This window comes from Hydra vulgaris, chromosome 01 (genome assembly GCF_038396675.1).
Source record: "Hydra vulgaris chromosome 01, alternate assembly HydraT2T_AEP".
NCBI lineage: Eukaryota > Metazoa > Cnidaria > Hydrozoa > Anthoathecata > Hydridae > Hydra > Hydra vulgaris.
Window position 1 is genome coordinate 43,568,609 of NC_088920.1, and position 25,613 is coordinate 43,594,221.

The 25,613-nt window shown below is 27.0% G+C and overlaps 1 protein-coding gene across 3 annotated transcripts; it reads right to left on the reverse strand.

Moving 5' to 3' along the window:
- Positions 1 to 274: 274 nt before the first annotated feature.
- Positions 275 to 25,420, reverse strand: LOC136075359 (uncharacterized). Of its 3 annotated transcripts, none has more exons than XM_065788268.1 (8): positions 25,211 to 25,420; positions 24,882 to 24,939; positions 11,340 to 11,576; positions 8,935 to 9,231; positions 4,441 to 4,749; positions 4,221 to 4,343; positions 2,199 to 2,489; positions 275 to 626 (listed from the first exon to the last, which is right to left on the reverse strand). In XM_065788268.1, the coding sequence occupies exons 2-8, from the start codon at positions 24,931 to 24,933 to the stop codon at positions 331 to 333; spliced, it is 1,605 nt and encodes a 534-aa protein (XP_065644340.1). In that variant the 5' UTR covers positions 24,934 to 24,939; positions 25,211 to 25,420; the 3' UTR covers positions 275 to 330. The 3 variants fall into 3 exon arrangements, with proteins under 3 accessions (XP_065644340.1, XP_065644341.1, XP_065644342.1); XM_065788269.1 differs by having other exon boundaries at positions 276 to 626; positions 11,442 to 11,576; positions 25,211 to 25,391; XM_065788270.1 differs by lacking the exon at positions 11,340 to 11,576 and having other exon boundaries at positions 277 to 626; positions 25,211 to 25,348.
- Between the last annotated feature and the right edge of the window lie 193 nt (positions 25,421 to 25,613).

Here is a 25,613-nt window from a genome sequence, read left to right on the forward strand (position 1 = left end):
ATAGAGGAAGAGAAATTTTCGGGTATTTTTGTTCCCAGGCTACAATCACCGCGATTTTTTTCAAAAATGTTTTCACTTGACATAAGCATAAACATACTTAAACTTAGAGTTAGTGCAATGTTTGTATTAATGCCTGAAAGTGTCAAATCTGAAGCATGAAAAGTAATGCTGCTTACGCCTACATCAAAAATATTGTTCTCATCAATCTAATTTTCTATAAGTTATTGAATTCTTATAAAGTTTTTATTCTATATAAGTATATATTCAAGCTAAGAAAAAAATATTCCATTTTAATACAGAGAAATTTCATTTAAAAAAAGAAAGTAAAGATTAATACAAACAAAGATTATTATCATCGTTATTTAAAACTCTTTTTTTGGGAAAAGTTGTTTTTTTATAAAACCATATTAGTCCTGCTCCAATAAGACCAGCTACTAAAATAATCCCAACAATAACACCAATACTTTGACCTGAAAACCATCCAGACTTTTTATGATGAAAACTTCCAACGTAATCACTGGTAAAGCTAGCATAACCTTTATTTGTTGTTGTAACATGTGTTGGGTCGAATAATGTGTGTGTGCTGTATTGTGATGGCAAAGATACGTCAGCGATTGTTGCTGCAACTAAATAAAAAAAATCACCATGAAGCGTTTAACCTTTTTTAGTATTAAAATACTTTAACACCCTCGACAATCACTTTGAAAAAAACTACCATCAATAAAACAAATGTTACAATAAAAGCAAACCAATAAAAATAGTTCACTTTAACAACAATTAAATATAAAAACTAGTTTCTTTTAATTGTTACTTTCCAAAATACAAAAATCATTATTCATTATAAATTCAATAAAACTACCAGTAACAAAAAATACCATTTTTAATAATTAAAAACTAATATTTTATATCATTTAGAATGTCAAGATAATTGTTGTTAGAATCATAGTTTAAGTAACCTTTAAACAAAAGAAAAGCTTTAGATGTCTTCTTGACGTCTAAAACTTGTGTATAATGGGTTATATATATTTGAAATTCTTTTGTAAAATGGTAGCTTATATTTGAAATTAGTCTCAGTTATCCTTGAACAATGTTTAAAAATTTTAAAGCATTCTTTAACAGCATTCTAACATTTTCAGCGTCATAAGTACATTCCTTGATTTTCAGCACTAGCATTTTCAGTGTTGTAGGCGCATTCTTAAATTTCCAAGTTTTTAATTCTCAACTAATTTTTTTTTGGTTTGAATCTAACTGGTAGTAAATTTTGCAGAGATTTCACCAACAAAATATTAGAGCATTACAGCATAATGATGTCTCTGTTAGTAGATCTGGGTTCATTGTTGGGGCAATTAAAAACCATTTTTTATAACTCCCATTTATCTCTTAGAATGAGATTACTATTTGGTATATCATTTAGAAATTCATTTATAATCCTTCATTCAACCAAGTTCTTACTGAAACTAACATGTAATGACTTAAATTTTTATACTATTAAGTAAAATACCAAATCAAAATTAAAAACCGTTATTAATCCATTGATACTTCATTAATTTATCTTAAGTAATTTTACTTCTGTAGGAACTTATTAAAATTTTTACCAAACCAGAATTTTCTTAGTGACATTTAAAATCCATGGTTTATTATTGGATCTCAATATTTACAAAGACAATAAATGTTATTTTCGTGTGATTTTTTCAAGATCCATTTATTTAATGTTACTAATTTTTTTTCATTTTTCGATTTTTGTGATTAGGTTTGAGAATTCTGTCACAACAAATGCTCTTTTTGTTTAATTTTCTATTCAGCCAGGCAGGGGGCATTAAATTTAATTTTTAGCATTATAAGCTAGAACATGTAAAAACTCATAAAAAGTACATTTTCTCATAATCTATGCAAAATTGTTATGTGTACAAAAATGCTCTGATAGCAAATAACTTTTTTTGTTTTAAATTTTTTGTTTTTGTGACTATATTTATTAATTAATAAATTAGATTAACTTATGGATTCAGATTAAGTAGTGACTTTATTAAACCATTATGTGCAGAGTTATGCAGCTTAGTGCAAAAAATTAAATACAATAACAATATAATCAACTGATAGCTAAAAAAACTGCAACAAGATTTCAATTGACATATAAATTAAATAATTTTGCAAACATATCACTTTCAATAATAATACACATTGATATAAAATATATATACCTCCTGTGGTAGTCACATTTAACAAGATAGACCACTTACTATACCCTGAAAGATTCCTTGAACGCACTCTGAAACTATAAAATGTTCCAGAATTTAAATTATCGAACAAAACATGGATAGGCGGATAGTAAGCTCTCAATTCCTGGAACAAAGTTTTCACATTGTAGTTTATGTTCTCAATTTCGTATGACAAAACTCTCTCTTGTGGTTGATCAATTGCATCAAATTGAATTGTGATAGAGTTTTCACTTTTCTCATTTATTTTTAAGCCCTTTACATCAGGGGGAAGACCTGAAAAATTAAAAAGTAAAACTACAAAAATCGTCATAAGAAAAATCAATCAAAACTTTTAACAATACTGAATATTACTGTGGATTGAAATATGTTTAGAGGGTTTAAAATACACTCAAAATAGTTTAAATTACATAAAGTAATTATCAAAATTACTTTACTCATTATTGGTAATCAACCAGGGTTCAGGCTAAATCTTGCATTTTCATATGATCTTAATTATATAGTCAATATGGTATAGGTTACTAGCAGAGGTTATGAAAACTTTTTGTTATATGGTATAGGTTACTAGCAGAGGTAATGATAACTTTTTGTTATATGGCAATGGTTACTAGCAGAGGTTATGATAACTTTTTGTTATATGGCATAGGTTACTAGCAGAGGTTATGATAACTTTTTGATTTTAACAGTATTTAACTACTTTAAAAGTACATTTATAAATTAAAAAACTTTTAAAAAAATGTTAAAAAATGTTTTAATTTATAAATAATAGGAATATTTAATAATCACAATCAAGAAAACTGTAAAAAAAATTATTAAATAATTAATTATGAAATTTTTATTTTTATTAAACAAGGGCTGACAATATCTTGTATACTTATTGTATGTTTATGATTCTTGCTATAAAAAAAAGGAATTCCTTGTTAAATACGGTTTTATGTTGAATGGATAAAAAAAAAAAGATGAAAAAAGATTATGACTTAAGATTAATTTTTGAGAACAATTAATAACAATTTATTGTTTACAAATTTCTCAAAATATGTCAGAAAATCTTTATTACAACAAATTATCTGACTTACTTTTATCAATCTTGAAATCTGAAAATCTCAATTTGCATTATTTTAAATCATGAAATTAGTAAAACCATGCGCAATTACTAGAAATATATATTACAAAATATTCTACAAAATAAATCTAATAAATTGTCAATGAAATTGTTAATGAAAGAGAAGATTGAGATGATCCTTTTAATATAATGTGTTTATAAGGAGATATGATTAGAACAGGAGGTGGAGCAGAAGCACCATTACTTTTAAAAGTATTATATACAGGGGATCAAGATCAGAGAATTATCTCTACTTATAACACAAAGAGATGCTTGCCTAAAAGTTAAAGGAACACTGTACAGAATATATGTCCATTATATGATATTTTACATCAACTAAAATTCAACTACATACTTAATAATATGAAGTGACTGGAACAAATGAACAAGATGATAACCAGGTAAATTCATGTCATTAGTTTTAAAATAAAGTAGATAATGCTGTGATCTTAGAAAGTGTTTACGAAAAGTTGATGCTAATAAGATTTACTAGGAGTTGGCACATTGTTTTTACATATAGAGCATAAAGAAAAATTTGGAAACATTGCATAGCGGATAACATGAAAGGGTATGCAGTAGATAACATAAAAGTGTATGTAGTGAATAACATGAAAGGGTAAATATTAATAAACGAATGTGCAAAATTGTTGGAGAGGAGACTAAAACTTATTCACTTCCTTTCCAGTAATCACAAAATTTACGACTAAACAACAAGTTCTTTAAAAGATAAAAGACACTACCACTGAAATCGCTGAAATGCCACACCAGACCTAATTTGTAAAAAATACTCTTTAAATTATTTCATTATTAGATTAATGCTCCCATTCAAATCGAATCAAAAATGATAATTTTAAAATTTTTTAACATAATAATACTAAAATTAAAAAAAAAAGTGATTTACTCACGGCAGTCAGCTTCAACTTGCTCGTCACTTCCGTCCACACAATCAATAATGTTGTTACAACAAAGATTTAGCAAAATACACCCAGGAGAATATCTACAAGTAAAATACTGAACAGGACAGGTGTCTAAAAATAGAATTTACCATAAAATGATAAACAAATCCTTCAAATTTTGAAAATATTTAAATCTTTGTCAAAAATACAATTTTTTTTTCAAAAATACCTTTATTAAATGTTTTGTATGCAAAGGAGGAAGATAGAGAAATGTTTGTTTCATCATTTTGGTTATACGCAAATATTGTGCACTGGTACAAGAAATTAGGTATCAATCCACTAAAGCTAATACTAGTTTTCTTTGTTTTAGAAGAAAAGTTTTCACAAGGAATGTTTAAGCTGCAAAGGAGAACACGATAAAACACTTTACTCTTTTTAGCATTTAAAGGTGCTTCCCAATATATTGTTAAATCAGTTGATTCTTTATATTGAACAGGTTTGAAGCTATATTTTTGTACAGGTCCATAAAAATCTACATCTAAAAATATAAAAGCAATATTTTGATTTCTGAGATTTAATAATTGTATTTCTACATCAGTAGTGCTCTAGATAGCACACTTATTTTCAAAAACTATTTAACTTAAATATTTTAAATACAATAGATTTACACAGTTTGTGTAGCCAAGTTACATAAATTAATTTAGTTTACAAACTGTTTTGTGTAAGTTAGTGAGGCTTCTTAGTTTTTAATTTTTTGTTGTATAACCTTACAATAAAGATAAAATATTTTCTTTGATAAACTAAATAATTCTTCTGAATTAACAACATTTTCTATCTCAAATAGATAAACAATTATATTATTTTAAGTCAAAAACTTTTTTCTGCAACTTTGCTCAACAATTAATAAAATATCGATTTATTAATAATAGTATAATTATAGTGGCAAAAATAAACAAAAAGTAAAATATTAGACTAGTTTAAACAAATCTACTGATTACTTAATTTTTTTAAAAAAGATACGGTAAAACAATAAAAGCAAATTCACAAAACAGTTATGATTATTTCTTCGTTATTTTGACAAGATTTTAATTAAATTATTCATAATTTATTCATAATATAAAAAATTCAAGACATTTTTTTTTGATAAAAAACTTTATTATACCTAAGTATATGAATTTCACAACAAATATTTGCATTTTTGAAAAATATTTAAAAGCAAACACAGTGAGCATTTTACTGTTTTTAGAACCTTACAAGAAGTTAGATTGCTTAAGTGAGATTGTAACATTTAATTTTGAAAAAAATATATATTTCTATAAACTTTTACTTTTTAAATCAATTTGATTTAAGTTAATTTTAATTAGTTTGATTTGATCTGTAGATTAGTTTGATGTTAGTTTTGAATTAATATTCTAATATTGATTAAATTAATCAATTGTAATGAATTGTATATTTCCATTAAATTAACAAAGTAACTTATTACCAAAAACAACAAAACTAACAGAGTAAAATTAACTATTTATAGACTCTTTAAAATTCTGTTAACTCAACAGAATCAAAATCTTTATGGGTAATTTTATTTTACAGTTTTCAAAATGTATTAGTTTTATTTAGCTTTTTTGTGCTTCATTATCGTGACAGATTTGTTCCTTTACAAATGCAGTTTTTCAAAGACCTTGCAAAAATAATAAAAAAATTTCCAGTTTCATTTTTATATTAAACCTTAAGTGGCATTTTTATCTAACAGTTTAGGAATAATGTTGCAAAATTTGATTAAAATGGTTCACAAACCATTTTCATTAAACTTTAAAACTACAGCAGCATATAAATTAACAAAGATTAAGGTAAAGAAATTAACAAAATTAACAAAGATTAAGGTAAAGAAATTAACAAAATTAACAAAGATTAAGGTAAAGAAATTAACAAAATTAACAAAGATTAAGGTAAAGAAATGAACAAAATTAACAAAGATTAAGGTAAAGAAATTAACAAAATTAACAAAGATTAAGGTAAAGAAATTAACAAAATTGAAGAATAGCAATAAAATATCTCTTCATTTTCAATCAGAAGAAAATTTATGAAGATCATCATAGCACTATGTATTATGTAGTGAGGAATGTTTCATTTTTGTTTCAAAATAAAATGATACAGAACAAAGTCACTATCTTGAAACTCAAGCGTCTGTTTAAGTAAAAAGCTTTTAATTGAGAACTCTGATGCAAAACAATATGACTGATTTGAATGCAAAACAATATGATTAAATTTTGGAGAAAAATTTGAGCCTTAATAAATTAATTGATTCGGTTGGTAAATTTCTTGGAGTCAAGCGTGATAACTAATAATCTGGACAAAATATTTATAACAATAAAAATATAAATGAATAATTTAATACATTCTATGAATACTTTAATACATTCCTATTTTCTTGCTAATTTAATTCTTTGTATGTATAAGAAAATTTTTTTAAATTTAGTTATAATTAATAATGAAAAAAAGGTGAAGATTTGCTTAGATATTGAAAACGCATTTTTGAATTCAGGTAGCACTGGCACAAAAAGCAGCGGCTCCTTTGAGATACCATAAATTGGTTATGATTTTTCCAAAAAAAGTAGTTATTGTTGATAATGAATTGTACTTTTATTTGAGTAACAACAATTTTTCTGGAAATGCTGACATAAACATTGCATCAAATGATGTAAGGTTGGAAAGAAAAGACAAATTTGTCAAAATTACTTGTTTGGATTTCATTCTCGACAAAAAGAATCTCACAACATTACATTGCTCCATTGGGCCTAGCAGTCAATAAAAATGTATATATTTCAAAGTTTCATGTCAGATTAGATAAACTAGTTGAAAAATATAAAAATATTTCTGGCGGGAACAAGAAGAATAGTTTGATGACTAAAGGTCAAAGGTTAAAGTTGATCAATTGAGTTTTGAGATCTTGATTGGTAATTAGCATATTTTTATTTGAGACTTTAAAATAACACTTGCGCATAAAGTTGCAATACAAAAAAAAGATTAAAAAATACTATACATGTTTGTAAAAAAAATGTTATACATGTTTGCAATACATAGGATTAACCTGTTTTTAATTTTAGTGGTTAGATCACTGTTTTTCTCAATGTGCTAAAATTTATTATTTTTTATCATTAAACACAATTTTATCATTAAAAAAACTCATTAAAAAAAAATCATACTAAAGCAAATAAAATATAATGATCTTTCTTCATCACATTCATGTAAATTTTTATTTAGCAACTGTATGAAATTTATAAGTGTTTGTTTTAGGTATTAACTTTAATCATTTTGACAATTTACTCTAAAATCAAACTTAATCAGTGATTAAGTTTGATTTTAGAGTGAATTGGCAAAACATTTTTGGCTTAGCTTTATTTAATCAATTTTTTTTTTAACATCTTCGTTTCCAAAAAGGCTGCAAACAACCACTATTAGAGTTGGAAGTTACTGGAAGAGAAATGATGAAGATAGTAGAGCAAGATAACAATTGACAGACAACTTAAAAGATTGCAAATTGTATGAATCAGGAAAGCAAGATGAAGGAAGCAAATTCCAAAGAACTGATGTTCGAGAAAAAAACTAGAGAAATAAAAGTTTTTGGAGCATTTAGGAACAGTCACAGAAAAAGAATGAGACTTTTTTTTTTTTTCAGATTATTCACCGCCCCAAGGCCCGATGGGGGCCACTACAGTCGAGGAGGCTACTTATTTTTTTGTGTTTTTTTAATTTTTTTTTTATACTTCCAGGGACGGGGTGGGAATCGAACTCCGAACCTCTCGCTTACAAAGCGAGCGCTCTTACCACTACACCACTACCGCATTTTTGAATTACGAGTAACAAGAGAATGAATTTTAGTAGATGGCACAAGAGATGCTAGCTCTTTAAAGCAGTGCCCAATATAATATTTAAAAAAAAGAGAAGCAACATTACAACGATGTGATAATGGTTAAAGGTTGGCTGCAACAGCAGGTCCAACTATGTTTACAATGCGTTTTTGCACCTTGTCTAAAAGAGAAAGGGCATCATTAGAGGATCCACCCCAGATATGGCAACAGTATTCCATACAAGACCGGATTTGAGATTTATAGAGATAGAGAATAGAATCTGGAGTAAGAAAGTGTTAAACTCGATCAAGAGATGCAACCTTAGCGGATGCTAATTTTGTAACAGATTTGATATGGCTTCCAAGTAAGAGTTAATCCTAGAAAACGAAGGGTAGATGACTCATCATCATTACCATTCATAAATATAGGAAGATTTAAATTATTGTGAAAATGATCTAAACTATTGCAATAACTACCATTGGGTTTCTGATGGATAAAATTAATTTAACTATGTTTAAGTTATTTGAATGAAAAAGTTTGATAAAGGATAATTATCAGCATGGGAATATTAATTATTATTTATTTTAAAATAACATAATAAACTTAATTAAAAAATCTCAATATTGAATTTTTAATAGCCTTAAAAATTTGTATCCATAAACAGTATTTTTGTATTAAACAAAGCATTAATTATATAATAATTTTCTAAAAATTTCGATAACAAATAAACAGTATAGTAAGTTTAAATAGTAGACTATAAAAATCTGAACATAAAAAATTGACTTTTAAGTCTTTAAAAAAACTTTAAAAAAACTAATGAATAATCATCAATAATAATAAAAAAAAACAAGTTAAAAATTAAGAAAAAAAATTTAGACCTGCTTTTTTTGTTTTTCCAAATGTTTTAGTTGACCAAGGACCTGGTCCAACTATATTCTGGGCTCGTGCCCTGAAAAAATATACTTTATTTGATAATAAATCTTTAAAAATAAACACTAATCTAGATACATTTAGTGGTGGGGTATCTCTTTCTAATAATAATAATGTATCTATACATTCAACAGCGTAGGTACTGATTCCTTGAGATGTATCATTAATCACATACAAAACTACAGCTAGAGTACTCTCATCAACAGCTGTTATGGTTGTAATAATAACAGTTGCATTAGGTGAAGCTAAAAAATACAACACAATAAAAAAGTAAAACACAAACAGAAATAAATCAAGTGTGCTACAAACTACTCTTAAGCGCTATAAACAATTGTTAAGCATCAAAATAAAAATATAAAGCATTTTAAAGCAAAGTTTTTTAAAGCAGTTATTGAGTTTTTTTGTTGTTGCCTTTAATTTTATTTATAAATATTTATTTAAAATGAAATAAAATTAAAATTTACAACTTCGTATTGGAATTGAATCCATTTGAGTTCTTTTTTTATTTTGACTTAACAGAAAATGTAATAAATAATAATTAACAAAAAATTTAATAATAATTTAGTATTTAATAAATATAATGACATAAACTTTCTGATACTTAAAAAGTGTTTAAAAAAAAATTTTTTTGTAAGAGGACAGAGAACAACTTCTAAAACTTGACTGACAACTAGATTACTAAATAATAACTAGTTCAGAAATACTATCATTACAAGAAACAACAGAGTATGAAGGAACAGTACAAGGCTTCTTTTCAGAAAGTTACTTTATATTTTTTAGGAGCCAACTTGAAAATGATAAAGAGTTTTTCAAAGAGAAATAATTTATGTGTTTTATATATTCTAAAGAAGACATAAAACACATAAATTATTTCTGGTCTCTCAAGGCTGGAATGCTATTTTTAAACCAGGATCAACTCGCTAGAAACTCAAATTTTTTTATAAAGAAAATTGTTGGTTTAGAATGTGTAGAAGTACATAGAGAAACATATATCCTCTACTATTCATAAAACTACGGAGAAACACAAGTATCGACCAGAAGTTTAACGTCTTATTGATATTGCAACCTAAGACAGCTCATCTTGAAAGACATGACTGAAAATATCAATGCCAGATGATGATTCCCTTATTAATCAGAGGGAATATAGAGTTCAGTCTACATAAAAAAAGAAATGCGATGAAAAAGAAAAAGAATAAGTTAAAACAACATAAAAAAAAAAAAGCTTTGAGAAATAAAGTAATTTCACCAAATATTAAAATTGTAAGATCTAGTACCAAACTCACATTGTAAATTGAAGAAGATCCTAATTTGATTCTAAAATCATAACTGTTAATTGTAAAAACTTTAATTTTAAAACTATGAGTGTAATGATTGTTGATTGTAATAATTTAACATGTGAAAAAAACTTAAACAAGTTGCTCTAAATGTAATTTCTTTAGATCAAACCATCTTTTTTTGAGAGTATACAAAGATATTGATATAACAACAAAAGAAAAAAGTGTACCAGATTCTAGCTTATCAATATTATGCAAAGGCTGGAGTATTAAAAGGTATGGTTATTTACGCTTACTTTATATAATTTACTCTATAAAAATTTTATAAATATAAAATATTTAAGCTAAAAAATGTGTATATTTTTTTCAATCATGAAAACAATTGTCAACTTTGTTATTACTATATCTGATCCTTTTTTGAGAAGAATTGAAACAGATTGGGTATCATTGGGGTATGCTTAAACGCTAATGCAAAACTAATATAGCACATTCAACTTTCAAATTTAACACTAGAATAGCAAAATCAACAATGTATTTAAACTCGTACTTGTAAATGTATTTAAACTCGTACCTAACACCACCTAGTAATAAAACCAATAAATTAGTGCTAATTCTACTCTACTTGTTACCTCGTAACACTCAGTACATTCTCAATACACCTCATCAAAATACTGTAATGCTAGTTTTTGTAAACTCAAATCAATATTTATTTCAATAAAAATTTTCATAATTTTTTTATTAAATTTTTAAATTTAAAAAAATTAAATTAATTTATATTACACACAATTTATATGTAAAGTAGATGTTAAAAATAAAAGAAACATATAGAAAATTGTTGTACAAGGTTTATTTAAATTTGATTTATTTCAATTTTCAAAAACTAAATATATAGTGCAACAAGTTTTTAAATAGCTGTAATGTTTCTGCTACCTATTTATTATATACCTGGTACAATACTATTAATAACTATATGCTACTATTTGCTACCTCATAGCTATGTACTTTCATTTGTAGAGATAACTAATGGTATAGTTAAAATATGTATGCTTAGAAGTTATATATAAATTTAAAAAAGTTACTTGTAAAATTATTCGACAATAATGTTGACTTGTTTGAAGTAATTTCTGAAAACTTAGTTGAAACAGTTGATACATGACTTGAAAGAGTTTCTGAGAATATACCTGGAGCAGTTGTCACATCATTCGAAGTAATATCTGAGAACTTCACTGGAGTAGTTGTTATATTAATTGAAGTGATTTCTGAGAACTTTTTTGAAAAGGTTGTCACATTTGTAGAATTGATTATGCTAATAAAGCCTAAAAAACAATTTTTTTGTAACCCTGTTGAGTAAAATATCTATCACTGAACTAGGACTAGCACATTAGCTTATACACTACACATTCCTCTATAGAGAATAGATCATTTACCTTTGCTCTAACTAATAATGCTTACAAGATTCAACCTTGAAAGAATTAAATTTGCTGCTACAAGATTAGTTCAAAGACAAAAAATATAGAAAGATGAAAGTCAAAAAAATTTTTTATGAAATATTAAATACTTGAATTAGATACTTTTTTAAATAGTGCAATTTAGAATATCAAATGAAAATGGGATTTTATAGGCCCTCTGCCTTGATAATATATCAGACGTTAATCCTATTGAAAACTGCTAGGATTATTTTAAGTCTATCAATAATCTGGAGAAAAATTAGGAGGGCTTGAGTCAAAAAACTACTCATGAACATTTAAGAATGCTTATTTACTTAATGTCTTCCTTTTTAGATTAATGTCTAGAGACTTGACAGTGTCTAGACACTATACCAAGGAAAAAATTGGCAAGCTAACATTTAAAAGTAATTCATTTGTAGGATGACCATATTTTTAAAAGACAAAACTGTGACACGAAACTAGAAATGATAAAAATAGGAAAAATATGGTAAAGGCTATCTTGAATAGTTACTGATAGTGATTGCTGAGGATCCCAAAATGATACTAAAAAGGGTATAATATAAATTTGTTTTCAAACTTTATATCCAGGTAAAACTGATGACAATTTTTTTAATCAGAAGTTAAAAAATGATTATAGGGCCCTGGTGCAGTATACAACCAAAATAATGCGAACAAGACTGTTTTAGCTTAGGAAAAAAAAATATTTCTTGTGTTAAATATGAAATATATATTTCATGACATGACATGACATCAACATGAGAAATATTTTTATGCTATATGATATATATATATATATATATATATATATATATATATATATATATATATATATATATATATATATATATTATATATATATATATATATTTATATATATATATATTATATATATATATATATATATATATATATATATGTATATATATATATATATATATATATATATATATTCTATATATATATATATATATATTGTATATATATATATATTGTATATATATATATATATATATATATATGAAACACAGTAAATAATGTATTGGTTACTAAAAATTAAAAAATCCTTCAATTTTTTTCAAAAACATAATTTGTTAAGAAACAAGGACCATTGACTGTCCCAGTAACCTTTTCCAGGACTGAGCTACTTACCTAAAGCATGCTGAGACAGCTTACTTAAAATTGGAACAATCTCGAAAAACCAGGGCTGTCTGGTCACCCTAATCATTTAGTTTGTATTGGAAAACATTGGGTTTATGTGGCATATGGGATAACTACTAAAAGTACATGCTTAAGAAAGGTTGTGGATCAAATAGCATAGAAACTAGTGGCCTTAATTTAAAAATGCATACTACCCATTTTACACTCAGATAAGTGGCCTTTCCTATATTAAATCAAACAATTTAGATTACTTACACAGGAACAACTACAAATCAGGTTGAGTAGTTTTTTGTGTCAAATGAAATGATTAAATCATGTTACCGGATCACATGGTGGTTTGAAACTAGTCTAGGTTATAGTCTAAGTTAGATGAAGTGTACAGAGAATATTATTAACTTAAAAATAAAAACATTTCTGGAAATCTTTTATTACTCTTGAGCTATATTCATCATGAGGTATCCTCTTTAACCTATGTAGAATAAGGTGATATATAAGAAAAACATTACATATCTATGATAATACACTCATAAGGTATGTAATGGAATATCTTATCTGCCTAGAAAATCATATCCTCCATAAAAAGAAGTAGAAAACGCAGGCATGATTCAATGTTTTAGCATTTGAAAGTGCACTTTAGTTGTTCAAAAAAAAGTAAATATAAACAATGTTTATACTAGGTATAATAGGTATGTTGGACAAGATCTAAGTAAGAAATTACTTTTATATTCTATATTTTATTAATTTTTGTCATATACAATTGTTATACAGTTATAGTACAAGATACAAATTGCTATTACATATTACATTCTGTCAAGTTTTATGCCAGATACAACTGTTTTAAATGGGGGATATGATTTTCTAAGACAAAAATAGATTTTATATGCTATACTTTATAAGTTTTAAATGGGATACAACTGTTATACATGGAGGATAATTATTCTAAAATATTCTAAAATAAAAATCAATTTTATATGCTAGATTTTACTAATTTTTTATATTAGATACAATTGTTATACAAAGTGAATATAACACTTTAAGTTAAAAGTCAATTTTTTATGCAGTATTATACCAACTTTAATGTTAGATAAGAATTTTCTAAACATTTAAACCTATTCCTATATAGATTTAAACATGCAGAAGAGTATATACAACATACAACAAAAGCAACTTATAAAGAAAGTTTTAATGAAAATAAAAAGTTTAATTTAGCCTATGCATACTTTTCTAAGGCAGAAGGAATAATTGTTTGATTAAGTACCATATATACATTCTATGTGCTATATATAAATTTATATATTTAGATATGTCTGCTATTTTAAGAGTTGATTTAAAAATACTTTAAAACTTTGAATTTTAAAAGATGAACTTAAATGAACATTGTTGCTTTATAAATTTCTATGAGAAAAAAAAAATTAAAAACTGGTTTCATTTACAATAAAAATTTTTTAAATACAATAAAAATCAATAATGCAAAATATCTCAATAATGAATTAACAAAGAAAGATAAATAAGAACTAAATATAAAATTAATCATATGGATGTCTTCTAAAGAGTTGCAGTCATGATTTTAACATTCATTTTCGACATAAATCTTAGTAAAATAAAGCATATTATATGTTAGAATAACATATCCCCATATATAGGAGCCTTATCCGACATAAAACTTAATAAAATATAGCATATAAAATCAATTTGTTACTTTTTGCTACAAATGGATTTATGATTCCACTTAGCTAAAATATAGCCAAAATCAGGGTAACTTTGAATATTCAATTTAGCCAAAAATGTTTTTCTTGCTGTCTGGGTAACATTGCAATAATACATAATAAATAATAGATATCTTTTTATTGTAGTAGCCTAACCAAAGTGACTATTGTTAACATACTTTGATATTTTAATTTTTAATATTTATGGCTATATGGATAAGTTTGGTCAATATGCTGTTAATAAACTAATTTTTATTAATAATAACTATTATCTTTATTATAATATTGTCTTTATATTTTTAGCATTCAAAAATATCACGAAAATATTTGAGAATTCATCCTGACACAAGAAAATATTGTATTAAATCCAACTTCTTAGATTCTACTCTTCAAGCGGCATTAGCGAAAACTAAATTAGAACAAACGTTGATTATTGAGGCCTCTAAATTTTTTGAAGCACCCAAAACAACATCATTCTATAAAAAAAAAACAATAAACACTGAAACCAGTGAGACATCATATTGCCCTTAGTATTGAAGAGGAGTATTGTTTTAAAAATCAGTTGCTTTATTTAAGTATCAAAGGAATACTTATTGTATATGATGTTAATGACTTGAAAAGTTTTTTAAAAATCTATCTGGATGATAGCTGAAAAAAAGATACATTAGTTTAAAGATTGCCAACCATGTTAAAAATGGTATAGATTATGGTTATGCTATAAGAGAGTTTATTGCGACTCAACATAATGGACTTGTGACATATGAACAAAACCAAGTTGACTTTGATTTTTCAAGTTGAAAGAGATAATGATGATGTTAAAAAACTTGTGCCTCAGAACAGAGTACTTATGACATCTACTAAAGCCAAAAACCAACTGCTTGTTGAAAATTCATTTTATCTCATCAGGTATGAGGAAACTCTGTTTCCTATCCAAGTAAACCACTGAAATTGCTGATAAATTGTTTAGAAACATTCCAAATGAGGTCTTCTCAATTGATGAGAGTGTGTATATAATAAATGATGACATGTTGGTTTCAGAGAGGGGACATTAATTTTATTCACATTCCAGATATCTGATTTTTTGTAGATCTTAAACAATGTAATTTTTTTTTTTATAGTAAATGTTTATTAGTAGAGAATTATATTATGTCTTAAAAATTTTTTCTTTCATAACCATAAAATTTGATCAACAAGTTTATTTAGTGATTTGCATTATTTTATTGAATAAGTTGTATGTTTATTGTCGAAATATTTTAATTAGATATATTTAAAAATTATATAGAGCGATACAAAGAAATCAAATATTTTTGCGTAATAATATTTACATTTTGCATAATAATATAACAAACATTTTTGCATAAGTTCCGAGAGAGTTCCGATGATCCCTTTTTTCTAGATCTTAATCTATTTTTTTAATTTGCAATTTGCAAATCTGAATGTCAATTTTAATCTTTTTATTCTAAAAAGTTTTTAATCTTTTTAGAATAAAAAGATTAAAATTGAGATTCAGTTTAATAGTATTCAAAGTTACCCTAAATGCAAGTGTAACTTTGAATTCTCGCTTGAACTTTGTTTTCTAAAAAAATAAGTAGAAACTAGAAAAATCGATAAAAATCTAGAAAAAAGGAGATCATCAGAACACTCTTTATGCAAAAATATTTGTTATCTGGTTTGTAAAAATTTTTGTTTAGAGTTAAAACTAGCGCAAAACATTTAATGTTACCCGGAATGACTGTACCTATTATAAACATTATTATTATCATATTTTCTTTTTTATACTCGATAAGAGCTAGATACAGTGCCGTTAAGTTAAGAGTTTTATTTACAATAGTTTAAATAACCTATCTTTCTTCCGCTCCTCGAGTCGTTGTTGTTGTATTTTTTTTTATATTATTATTTTTTTTATTTTTGTAGTTTTTGTTATTTTGTATTTCTCTCTCAGTTTGATCAACTATTATTCAATATCTGATGGCCAGTCTCTGACCGACTTTAATACGGGTAAAGCTACAGTTATGCGGCCTAAAATAATTTAATTTTTTCTCTTGTTACGCTCTTGTCAGAGGGGGCTTTTTAAACATTAGGAATATTAAGTGAAATAATAAAAGAAAAAAGATTGCTGCCCCATGCCAAACCCTTAGTCGATGTAGCAGCACTTCCTTGTAGCAGCAAGCTATAAGATAGTCGATGTAGCAACACCCCCTTGCAGCTACAGGCTATAAGATAGTCGATGTAGCAGCACTCTTTTGCAGCAGCAGGCTATAAGATAGTCGATGTATGTACTGAAGCCAATAAATATTCCTTATGTTTATATTAAAAAGTCACTACTTTGAGCAAGTTTTCACACTTAACTGTAGCTTTACCCAATTTCGTTGTTAGTGCATACGAGTCCATATCTTCTTCAGAGTGGGTAATATCGTCAGCAAACTGAGTTTTATGAGAATTAGAACAAGTTAGAAGATCTCTAATGTAAATATTAAAAAGTTTGGGACTAAGTCCAATTCCCTAAGGAAGTCCACATGACACTGGCTTCAACTGGGTTACCTGATTGATCTGAATGACATTGTTTATATTTACTTTTTTCGGACGGCTTTGGTACACTTTTAAATGTAAAAAACAGTTCTTTTTTAGCAAGTGTATTCAAAAGAGGTAAATGCCGTTTATTGCAGAGCACCATCCAGATAATGCCTTTGTATTTTAGCCTTACCTAACATCGGCGCATTATGCGAAATCCGTCATTTCCTATCTGGAGGCCAAAAAGGTGAACTTTTTCTAAAAAAAAGACAATCCCCCAAATGTCCTAGAATTGCACCCAATCAAAAGTTTCTGGAGCATTCTGAAAGACAAGGTCTATGCAAAGCACTGGCAGGCAAAAAATTTAAATCATCTGCGCAAAAAGATAGAGAAAAGCATCAAAGAAGTCGACATGATCTGATTGACGCAAGATGTACGCAGGTACATCTTGCGCAATAGGTTCAAGTTCTTGTTAATTTTATTCAACGAGATGGCTTAGTTGAAATTAATAAAACTTTTAAAAATAAAGAATGTGATGCTTTAATCGAACTTTTTAAGTTTTTTAAAAATTTTTGAAAAATGAGGAAATAACATCTCTTTAAAACTTGTCCCATTTCCAACTTGCCACCCGTTATTCAGTTACAGGTAAGTTAAGAAAAGTTATTATGTTAAAAACAAAATAACTTCTTTTTTTTTTAATTTTATATTAAAATATATTTTATGTATTTATTTAAGTTATTTGAGGTTATATATTTTTGGTTGGTTATTTAAAAAGATTTTTTTATTTACAATAAACTCTTTTTAACTTTTTTTTGAAGTTATAATATCAACCCGGCCCAACCTCATAGCCAACTTTACTTTGTTTTACAACAAGTCTTTATTATTGCAATTGAAATAGGTTGGTTTACCTTCTTATTGTTTAAAGATTTTGGATTTTCTGTTTATAAAATACACAAAATCATTGGATCACCCAGGAAGTACTGAAACCATTAAAAGACGGGAATTTGTGCAGAACACAACAGAGACTAAATAGAGCACACTATTTAACTATTGCGATGAATGCATCTCCGAAATGGAGATTGCTGTGTCGATGCCGCTCCTGACGCCAAAAGTCACGATGACAACAATGCAACCACTGGACACTCTCAATAACACAGTTTGAATTGCAGATTCTATCAATAGGGATAATACTTTAAAATTTAATATGTTACATGATGCCATGTCAGATACATGATGTCATGGTCATCTGTAACTAATAAACTTGGAGTATGTGATAAAATCAACTCGATAAAAACAACTCGATGGAAATAGCTATGATAGCTATATTGTTTTCAGAAGTTATTATTAACATTGTGAACACTGTATTATAGATCCGATGGGTGTAGCATTACAGCGTCGATACATTTGAGCAAGGCTCATACAATGCATGTGCGTTAACGTTGATAAGAAGATACACATGACATCCCGGTTTGTGTTAAACATATATGCAACTTCAAATATCGTATATGCTCGTGATGCTTGCTTAAATCAGTAACAATGTGTGGTGTCACACGTCACAATGCATGATGTCACATGTCACAATGCATGGTGTCATAATACCTGCATACCGAGTCAGCTTTATCAGACCAAAGTTTCATGCAATAATGCATTGAATAAATAAGTGGCTATGGTACTGCTTTATGTCGTTTAAATACTTTGTTATTTTTTTGTAAAAAAAAATTTCAAACAGCGAAAATAAATAATACTTGTATAATAGTTGTATAAATAAATAAAACTTAGTATAATAGTGGTATAAATTTGTTAAACCCAACTAAAGTAAAAATAATACAAATTTTTAAACCGGGCCGGCTTTTAAGTTTTTTGACCTGGTCGGTTTTTAGGTACAACCTTTTTTCAGAGCTTTACAAGTTTTTAAAAACTTTAGAGATATTTATGATTTAGAAGAACATAACTCTCTGAGCCTCCGTTTTAAAAAAAATTTTAAATCTTATTTTGAATCATCAAAAAGACCATTAAATAACGATTGTGAAGAGTTATAAACAAAAACTGAAAGTTGTTGTATCCGTTAGTTCACGATTAATCGTTAGAATTTTTATCGTATGAATTGGTTCTTAACAAACCGAGGTGCGCCAATTTTAGTTCTACCTTTATAAAAGCCAGTATATATCCTAAATTAGTGCCAAAAAAAAAATTTATCCGTTGGTTTATACAATTTCAAAGATGGTTATTGTTGCGCCCAGGTTTTCCAAATACTCATAAACAGATGTCACTATGATGAAAATAAAAAAATATTTGCATTAATAATTTTGACTGTAATAGCTAAAAACGTTTGCTTTGAATTGTTTGCCCTTTATAATGCTTTATTCTTTTGATTTTTGTCACGCGACTTTCCGACTGACATTTGTGAACTTTGGAAACCGCAAATCGTAGCTTTACCCGGTAAAATGCGACTATAAAAAGTAGCTGATCATGTAACTATTTACTAGCCGTTTTTTAAAGATATAACTATGAGTAGACCATGCCACAACCAATACCCTCAGTCAATATATGTACATTTAGTTTTGTCTATTGTTATAGTCGATCAACTATCTAATAACCGCTTTAGGGATTGCTATTTTATTACGCGTTAGACGAATTAGATTGAGTCATAAATAACCGATTTTTTTATAAACATTTATTTTTTATAATAGGTCTTATAATATAATTTTGGTGATATAAAAAAAAATCAATACTAATCTAAAATATATTCTTCGTTACTTATTACTACTTACTGCCATATCATTTTTAGCATGTCAATTCCCTTCTTATAAAATTTGGCTGGTTTTAACTGAACAAACTTAAAGAAAACCTCATTTAGTCCCTGTTCTATTGAACAGGGACTAAATGAGGTAAAATATTGAACTACAAATGAAATAAAATATTGAACTCTGACCATACTAAACTAAACTTTTTTGAAAAGTTTTGTGTAAATGTGAAAGTTTTGAATAATAATAGTAAATAGTTTCTGAGCTATTCATGTTCTAGTTTAAGAAGTGTTCAAAAAATGCAAAACTGAGAAAAATCAAATTTTAAAATAAAAAAAACTTATAAACTTAAACAATCTCTCATGAAAAAGCATTAAAACTGTCCAGGAACAACTAATACAAATGATCACCTCACCCTCACCCTCAACCTGATGCTTTTTGTCATAATAACCATTTTTCAGTGTTCATAAGGTCTTTCTTATTATTATTATTATTATTAGCTCTTTTACTTGATTTAAACTCAACATTTTTTATACGTTTTTTTTATCGTATTGTTATCGTATTGTGGCACTGAGTGCAGAACAATACGATAAAAAAAAAAACGGTTTTGCCGGTTTGCATTATATTTTGAAAAATTATTTCGAAAATGATTGCTTAACAGTTCTTTTTACAAAATATTCACAAAAGGTAAGAAAGTGTTTCAAAAATTTATGTTTTTTGTAATCATCTTTTTCCCTCTCTTTTTAAAAAGTCATTTGAAGATGCAGTCAAAACAAACAAAGAAAAGATTAACTAGTCCAAGGAGATGATGTTCCAAATATGAAGTCTTGGCAACCGCCTAATTTAAAATCTTAGAATAAATTAATTTCTTCTCTAATTCTTAGATACTCTGTGTGATGACCCTATAGTATATCAGAAACAGAACCGAAAGTAATTTTAAGCTCTATGTTAAAAAAATAATACATGAAAAGCTGTGCTGACCATCAGGTAAGAGAATTCTATCTCTCGTGACAGACTTCTCTCACACGTAATCAGATATTTAAAACAGATGGTTTGTACTGTTTACTGATGCAAAGAGAGTGTCATTGACGATAATGGTGGTTACATTTTTTTTGTTCAGAAATTAAAAAATAATGACCTTTTGTTACAGATAAATGACACAGTACATCGTTGAGGCTCTATACTACATAGTATGCCCAAATGTGTTCTCCTACGGAAAAACGAGGACAATCGCAATCTCTCATTCAACCTAAAAGATGATGCTGTGAAATTATATGTGGTTAAAATAAAATTAGAAGCTAACTATAGCAAAAACACTTCTGATTTACATGTCTAAGTAGTATTCTAGAAAAATTGCAATGCAATTTAATCGTTACTTTGTTATTTAATTTAGATTATAATCTAATGTTTATTAGATTATAACATGTTTCATTAGATTACTAACTGTTTAATGTCAGTAATGTTCTAATGTTTTCGTTAGATGACTTATGTTTACCGGTTGTTTGATGACTGATGCTTTATTTTTACCCATATTAGATGTTATTACATGTTTAACTTAATGTCGCACAACCTCAACACAAATTAAAGTACAAATATTTAAGCGAAAAAAATAAATAAACTGTTTTACTTTTACTATATTGATTGCAAGTTGTAAAACAAATAAAATAAAATTAATAGTTAAAGTTTTACAATATTCAAACTTACGAAAAGGTTTAACCATTAAACATAAGTATGTTTAAATTTCTTCTACATAATTTACACAGCATGTTTTCACTTGGATAAACATTTATCACACACACGCGCGCGCGCACTCACACACATACATTTATGAGCATATATATACATATATATATATATATATATATATATATATATATATATATATATATATATATATATATATATATATATATATATATATATATATATATATATATATATTATATACCAGAGTTGTTAGTCCTTTCCCTCCAAAAATTGAAGCCTTGGGATTTAAATTGTTGGCCTTGACCTTGAAAATTTTGGCCTTGGTCTTAATTGTTTTGGCCTTGTCCTTAAAAAAAAACATATTTTCTTACTGACTTCGTTGAATTCCGCGCATAACCTTGGTCTATTTTTGCAAAATGTGGTTTTATTGTCACAGCACTTGCTACTTACAGTTTTGTTAATAATTGGCCTTAACGTAAAGCAAAAATTGAAGTCTTTGAAAATGTTTGCGTAGGCTTTGGCCTTGAAAGTCCTAATCTTGGCCTTGACCTTAAAACTCTTGGCCTTATCCTTAGCCTTGTAACATTTTGCCATGGTCTTGGGCTTGGCCTTGCAACGTGTGGCCTTGGCCTTGCTACTTTTGGTCTTGTTAACAAATCTGATATATACATACATATATATATATATATATATATATATATATATATATATATATATATATATATATATATATATATATATATATATATATATATATATATATATATATATATATACATTAAATATTTAAATAAAAAAAATACGACTTTTTAATGGGACCATAAATTTCATGTCATTCGGCAATCATTCAGTCATATATTTAAAATCATTAAAATAAAAACCGTTATAAAAAGATACAAAATTGCGTTACAATTTTGTATTTTTTTTAAGTTTGATTTTGGGCTGAATAGAGATGATGGTTGGCCGTGATCAAAAACGCTAGCGGTCCACAAGTGGAAAAAATTAAAATATGTATAACTCAAATATTCAAAAGTAATAGCCTTAATATTTCTATTCAATGCAACATAATAATAGTGAATTATGTTAATATTACATTAAATCTTTGAAATTGCAACTTCAAACTTTACCATAAACATGAAAATTTGTTAAAGTATATCCATTCCAGCTCTAATCACCCATCAAGTATTTTAAAACAGCTGCTTACCTATTGAACCTATTGAACAAAAATTGTCATCAAGTTCTTCCAGCAAAATAATTTTCGAAAACTCTGCTCTTATTTACAAAGAAGCCCTTATAAAGTCTGAACATCGCAACAATACCCAATATCATCCTAATTTAAATTTACAAAAAACTAATCGTAATACAAACAGACGCAAACGAAACATCATATGGTTTAATCCTCCTTTCAGTAAGAGCGTTGTCACCAAATTAGGAAACCTTTTCTTGAATTTAATTGACTTACATTTTCCAGCACACCACAAGCTACAAGAGATTTTTAACAAAAACACCGTCAAAATAAGTTACAGCTGCATGCCAAATATCAGTACTATTATTAAGTCCCACAACCAACACATTTTTCGACACCGGTTAAATAAATTCCCGTTTGGCGTGATAAATGTATTACGCCAAAAATATATATGTATAATGAAATATGTATAATGCGTAATAATTGTTTACATATGAATAAAGAAAATAACTTTATATTATCATGTATAATATTGTATGCTTAAAAAAGTGCTCAAGTACTAGGAATTAGCTAAATGCTAATATTTATAATATAGTTGAAAAAATATTCTCTTGAAGATGAACTGGAGATAAGAAGATATGCGTGGTCAATTCTTTGACGGAGCTGTTAATATGCCTGGTCCTAAATTTGGAGTAGCAACTAAGATAAATTTATTTAACAAAAGGTGTTTATACACGCATTGCTACGACCACGCTTTAAACCTTGACATTGGTGATGTCATCAAAAATATTCCAAGTTTATCATATGCTGTTGGAATATTCCAATATTCTAACAGCAAATGATTTGTAGTATATATATTTGCAAACTTATCAAAAAATTACCAAAAAGAAATTTCAAACTTGATGTAATTAAAGAACAAACGGAAAACAGTTCAAAGTCTATCAAATTTTGTCCAACGAGGTGGACAGTGCGTAGCGATGTTATTGAATCGTTTCTAGAAAACTATCGCAAGATAATGGAACTTTGGAGATGGTCTTTGCAAGAATTGAATGATATCAAAATGAAAGCAAGAATTCGGGCAGTGAGTTTATAGTGTCGACATCTGACTTTATATTTTATTGCTATTTAGGGAAATGCCTCCTGAAACAAACAGACAAGCTAAGTAAGGCACTTCAAGGTCAATGTATTTCGGCTGCGAAATGACAGAATTTACCATGACAAGTTGTTAATGTTCTGGAAAAATCACAAATCAGCGAAATTTACGAACTGTTTTGAGAACGTGTTATAAAATGGAAAACCCAGCTTGGTGTCTCTGACCCTCTCGAGAAAAAGTAAAAAGTTATTTAAAAACAACTCTTAACTGACAAAAAACTTATCATCTCCATGGTTACATATTATCTCCATGGTTCTCCAAAAGAACATTATCAACATTTGTATTTCGAAGTTTTCCATCTTATTATCTGTTAAACAGAGGTTTGATCAAACTGATTATAAAGTATATATTGATCTTCAAGTTGTTCTTCAATAAAAAGGGAAAGTTGGGAAAATCATCTGCAATCAGTTTGTCACTTTATTAGTCAAGACATTACCAAATCTTTAGTTAAAAAAACAAATTGCTCTTCTCCCAAACATTGCAACATCATTAGGTTACGACATCATAAAATTCATTATCACAGATTACGTCTTGTTTTTTAAGAGTTTGGATCACTCTAAAAGAGCTGAGTAAAGCTCTTTTAGAGTGATCCAAACTCTTGAAAAACACAATGAAATCTGTAAAGATTCCAAGTAAATTCTGGTCATGTCAGCTACTAATGCTCTCTTAGTGAAAGATCTTTCTCCGCTTTAAAAAAAGTTAAAATCTACCTTCAATTGACAGCATCAGATTCCTGCCTAAACAAATTGCTAGATCTTCATACTCACGTGGAAGCAGTGGACAAAATTGATTTTGTTGAGATCGCACATGAGTTTATTAATAAATGTCAAACAGGAATGTCGTTACGCTCGCTGAGTTAGAACAATTTTACAAAGCGTTTGTAAATGTTTGTTTTGTTTGTTTGTTTTAAGTATTTATTTTTATTAGATATAAAAAACTTTTAGATATAATAAACAATTTTTTATTAAAAACTTTGAAACCAAGTGGCGAAAATAAATAAAAACATACCAAGTATGAACCATTTAACTGTAAGTGATGCTAGCGTACATTTATACTTCATGTTTTCCTTTTAAAAAAAGTTAAAAACTTAAAATAAAACATTTTCATAAAGTAACAGTCATATTAAACATTTATCATTATAAGTTAGGTTTTTATTTTTTAGTTCAATAATTTATTTTTTCTAAAATGGTATATATTTTTTTTACTTTCACTTACTACAAATAGTTTTAAACAATGCATTGAATTATTTGTTTGTGCAAATAATTTTTAGGGATTCATTTGTTTGGATTAATTAAAAATAATGTTAACATATTTTATACGTTTTAATAAATTCTTACCTAATAATTTAAATAACATTAAATAACTTTAAACACCATAAAGCTAATAAATTATAAACAAAATGCGACAACTTTTATTTCAAAATGCAGCAAACTTGTTATATCTAAGTCACAAAAGAAATTTAATGCAAAACTTAAAAAAACAAAATTTATTCCTTAAAATGATGAAAAAAATATGTATTGCAATTCAAAGTAAATCAAAAATCTCTTGTTATGCAACACTAATTAAGTAACATTTAACTGGCGTAGCTTAAAATACTGCGTAAATATAATTACATGTCATTAAAGACTTTTTAAGAAGACAATAGTTTACGCTAGTTTAGAGTTTTTTAAATAATTGGCAAAGCAATTTGACATTATTTGTTAAAACAAAAACAATTATTGTAGAGGGAGGGATGAATTG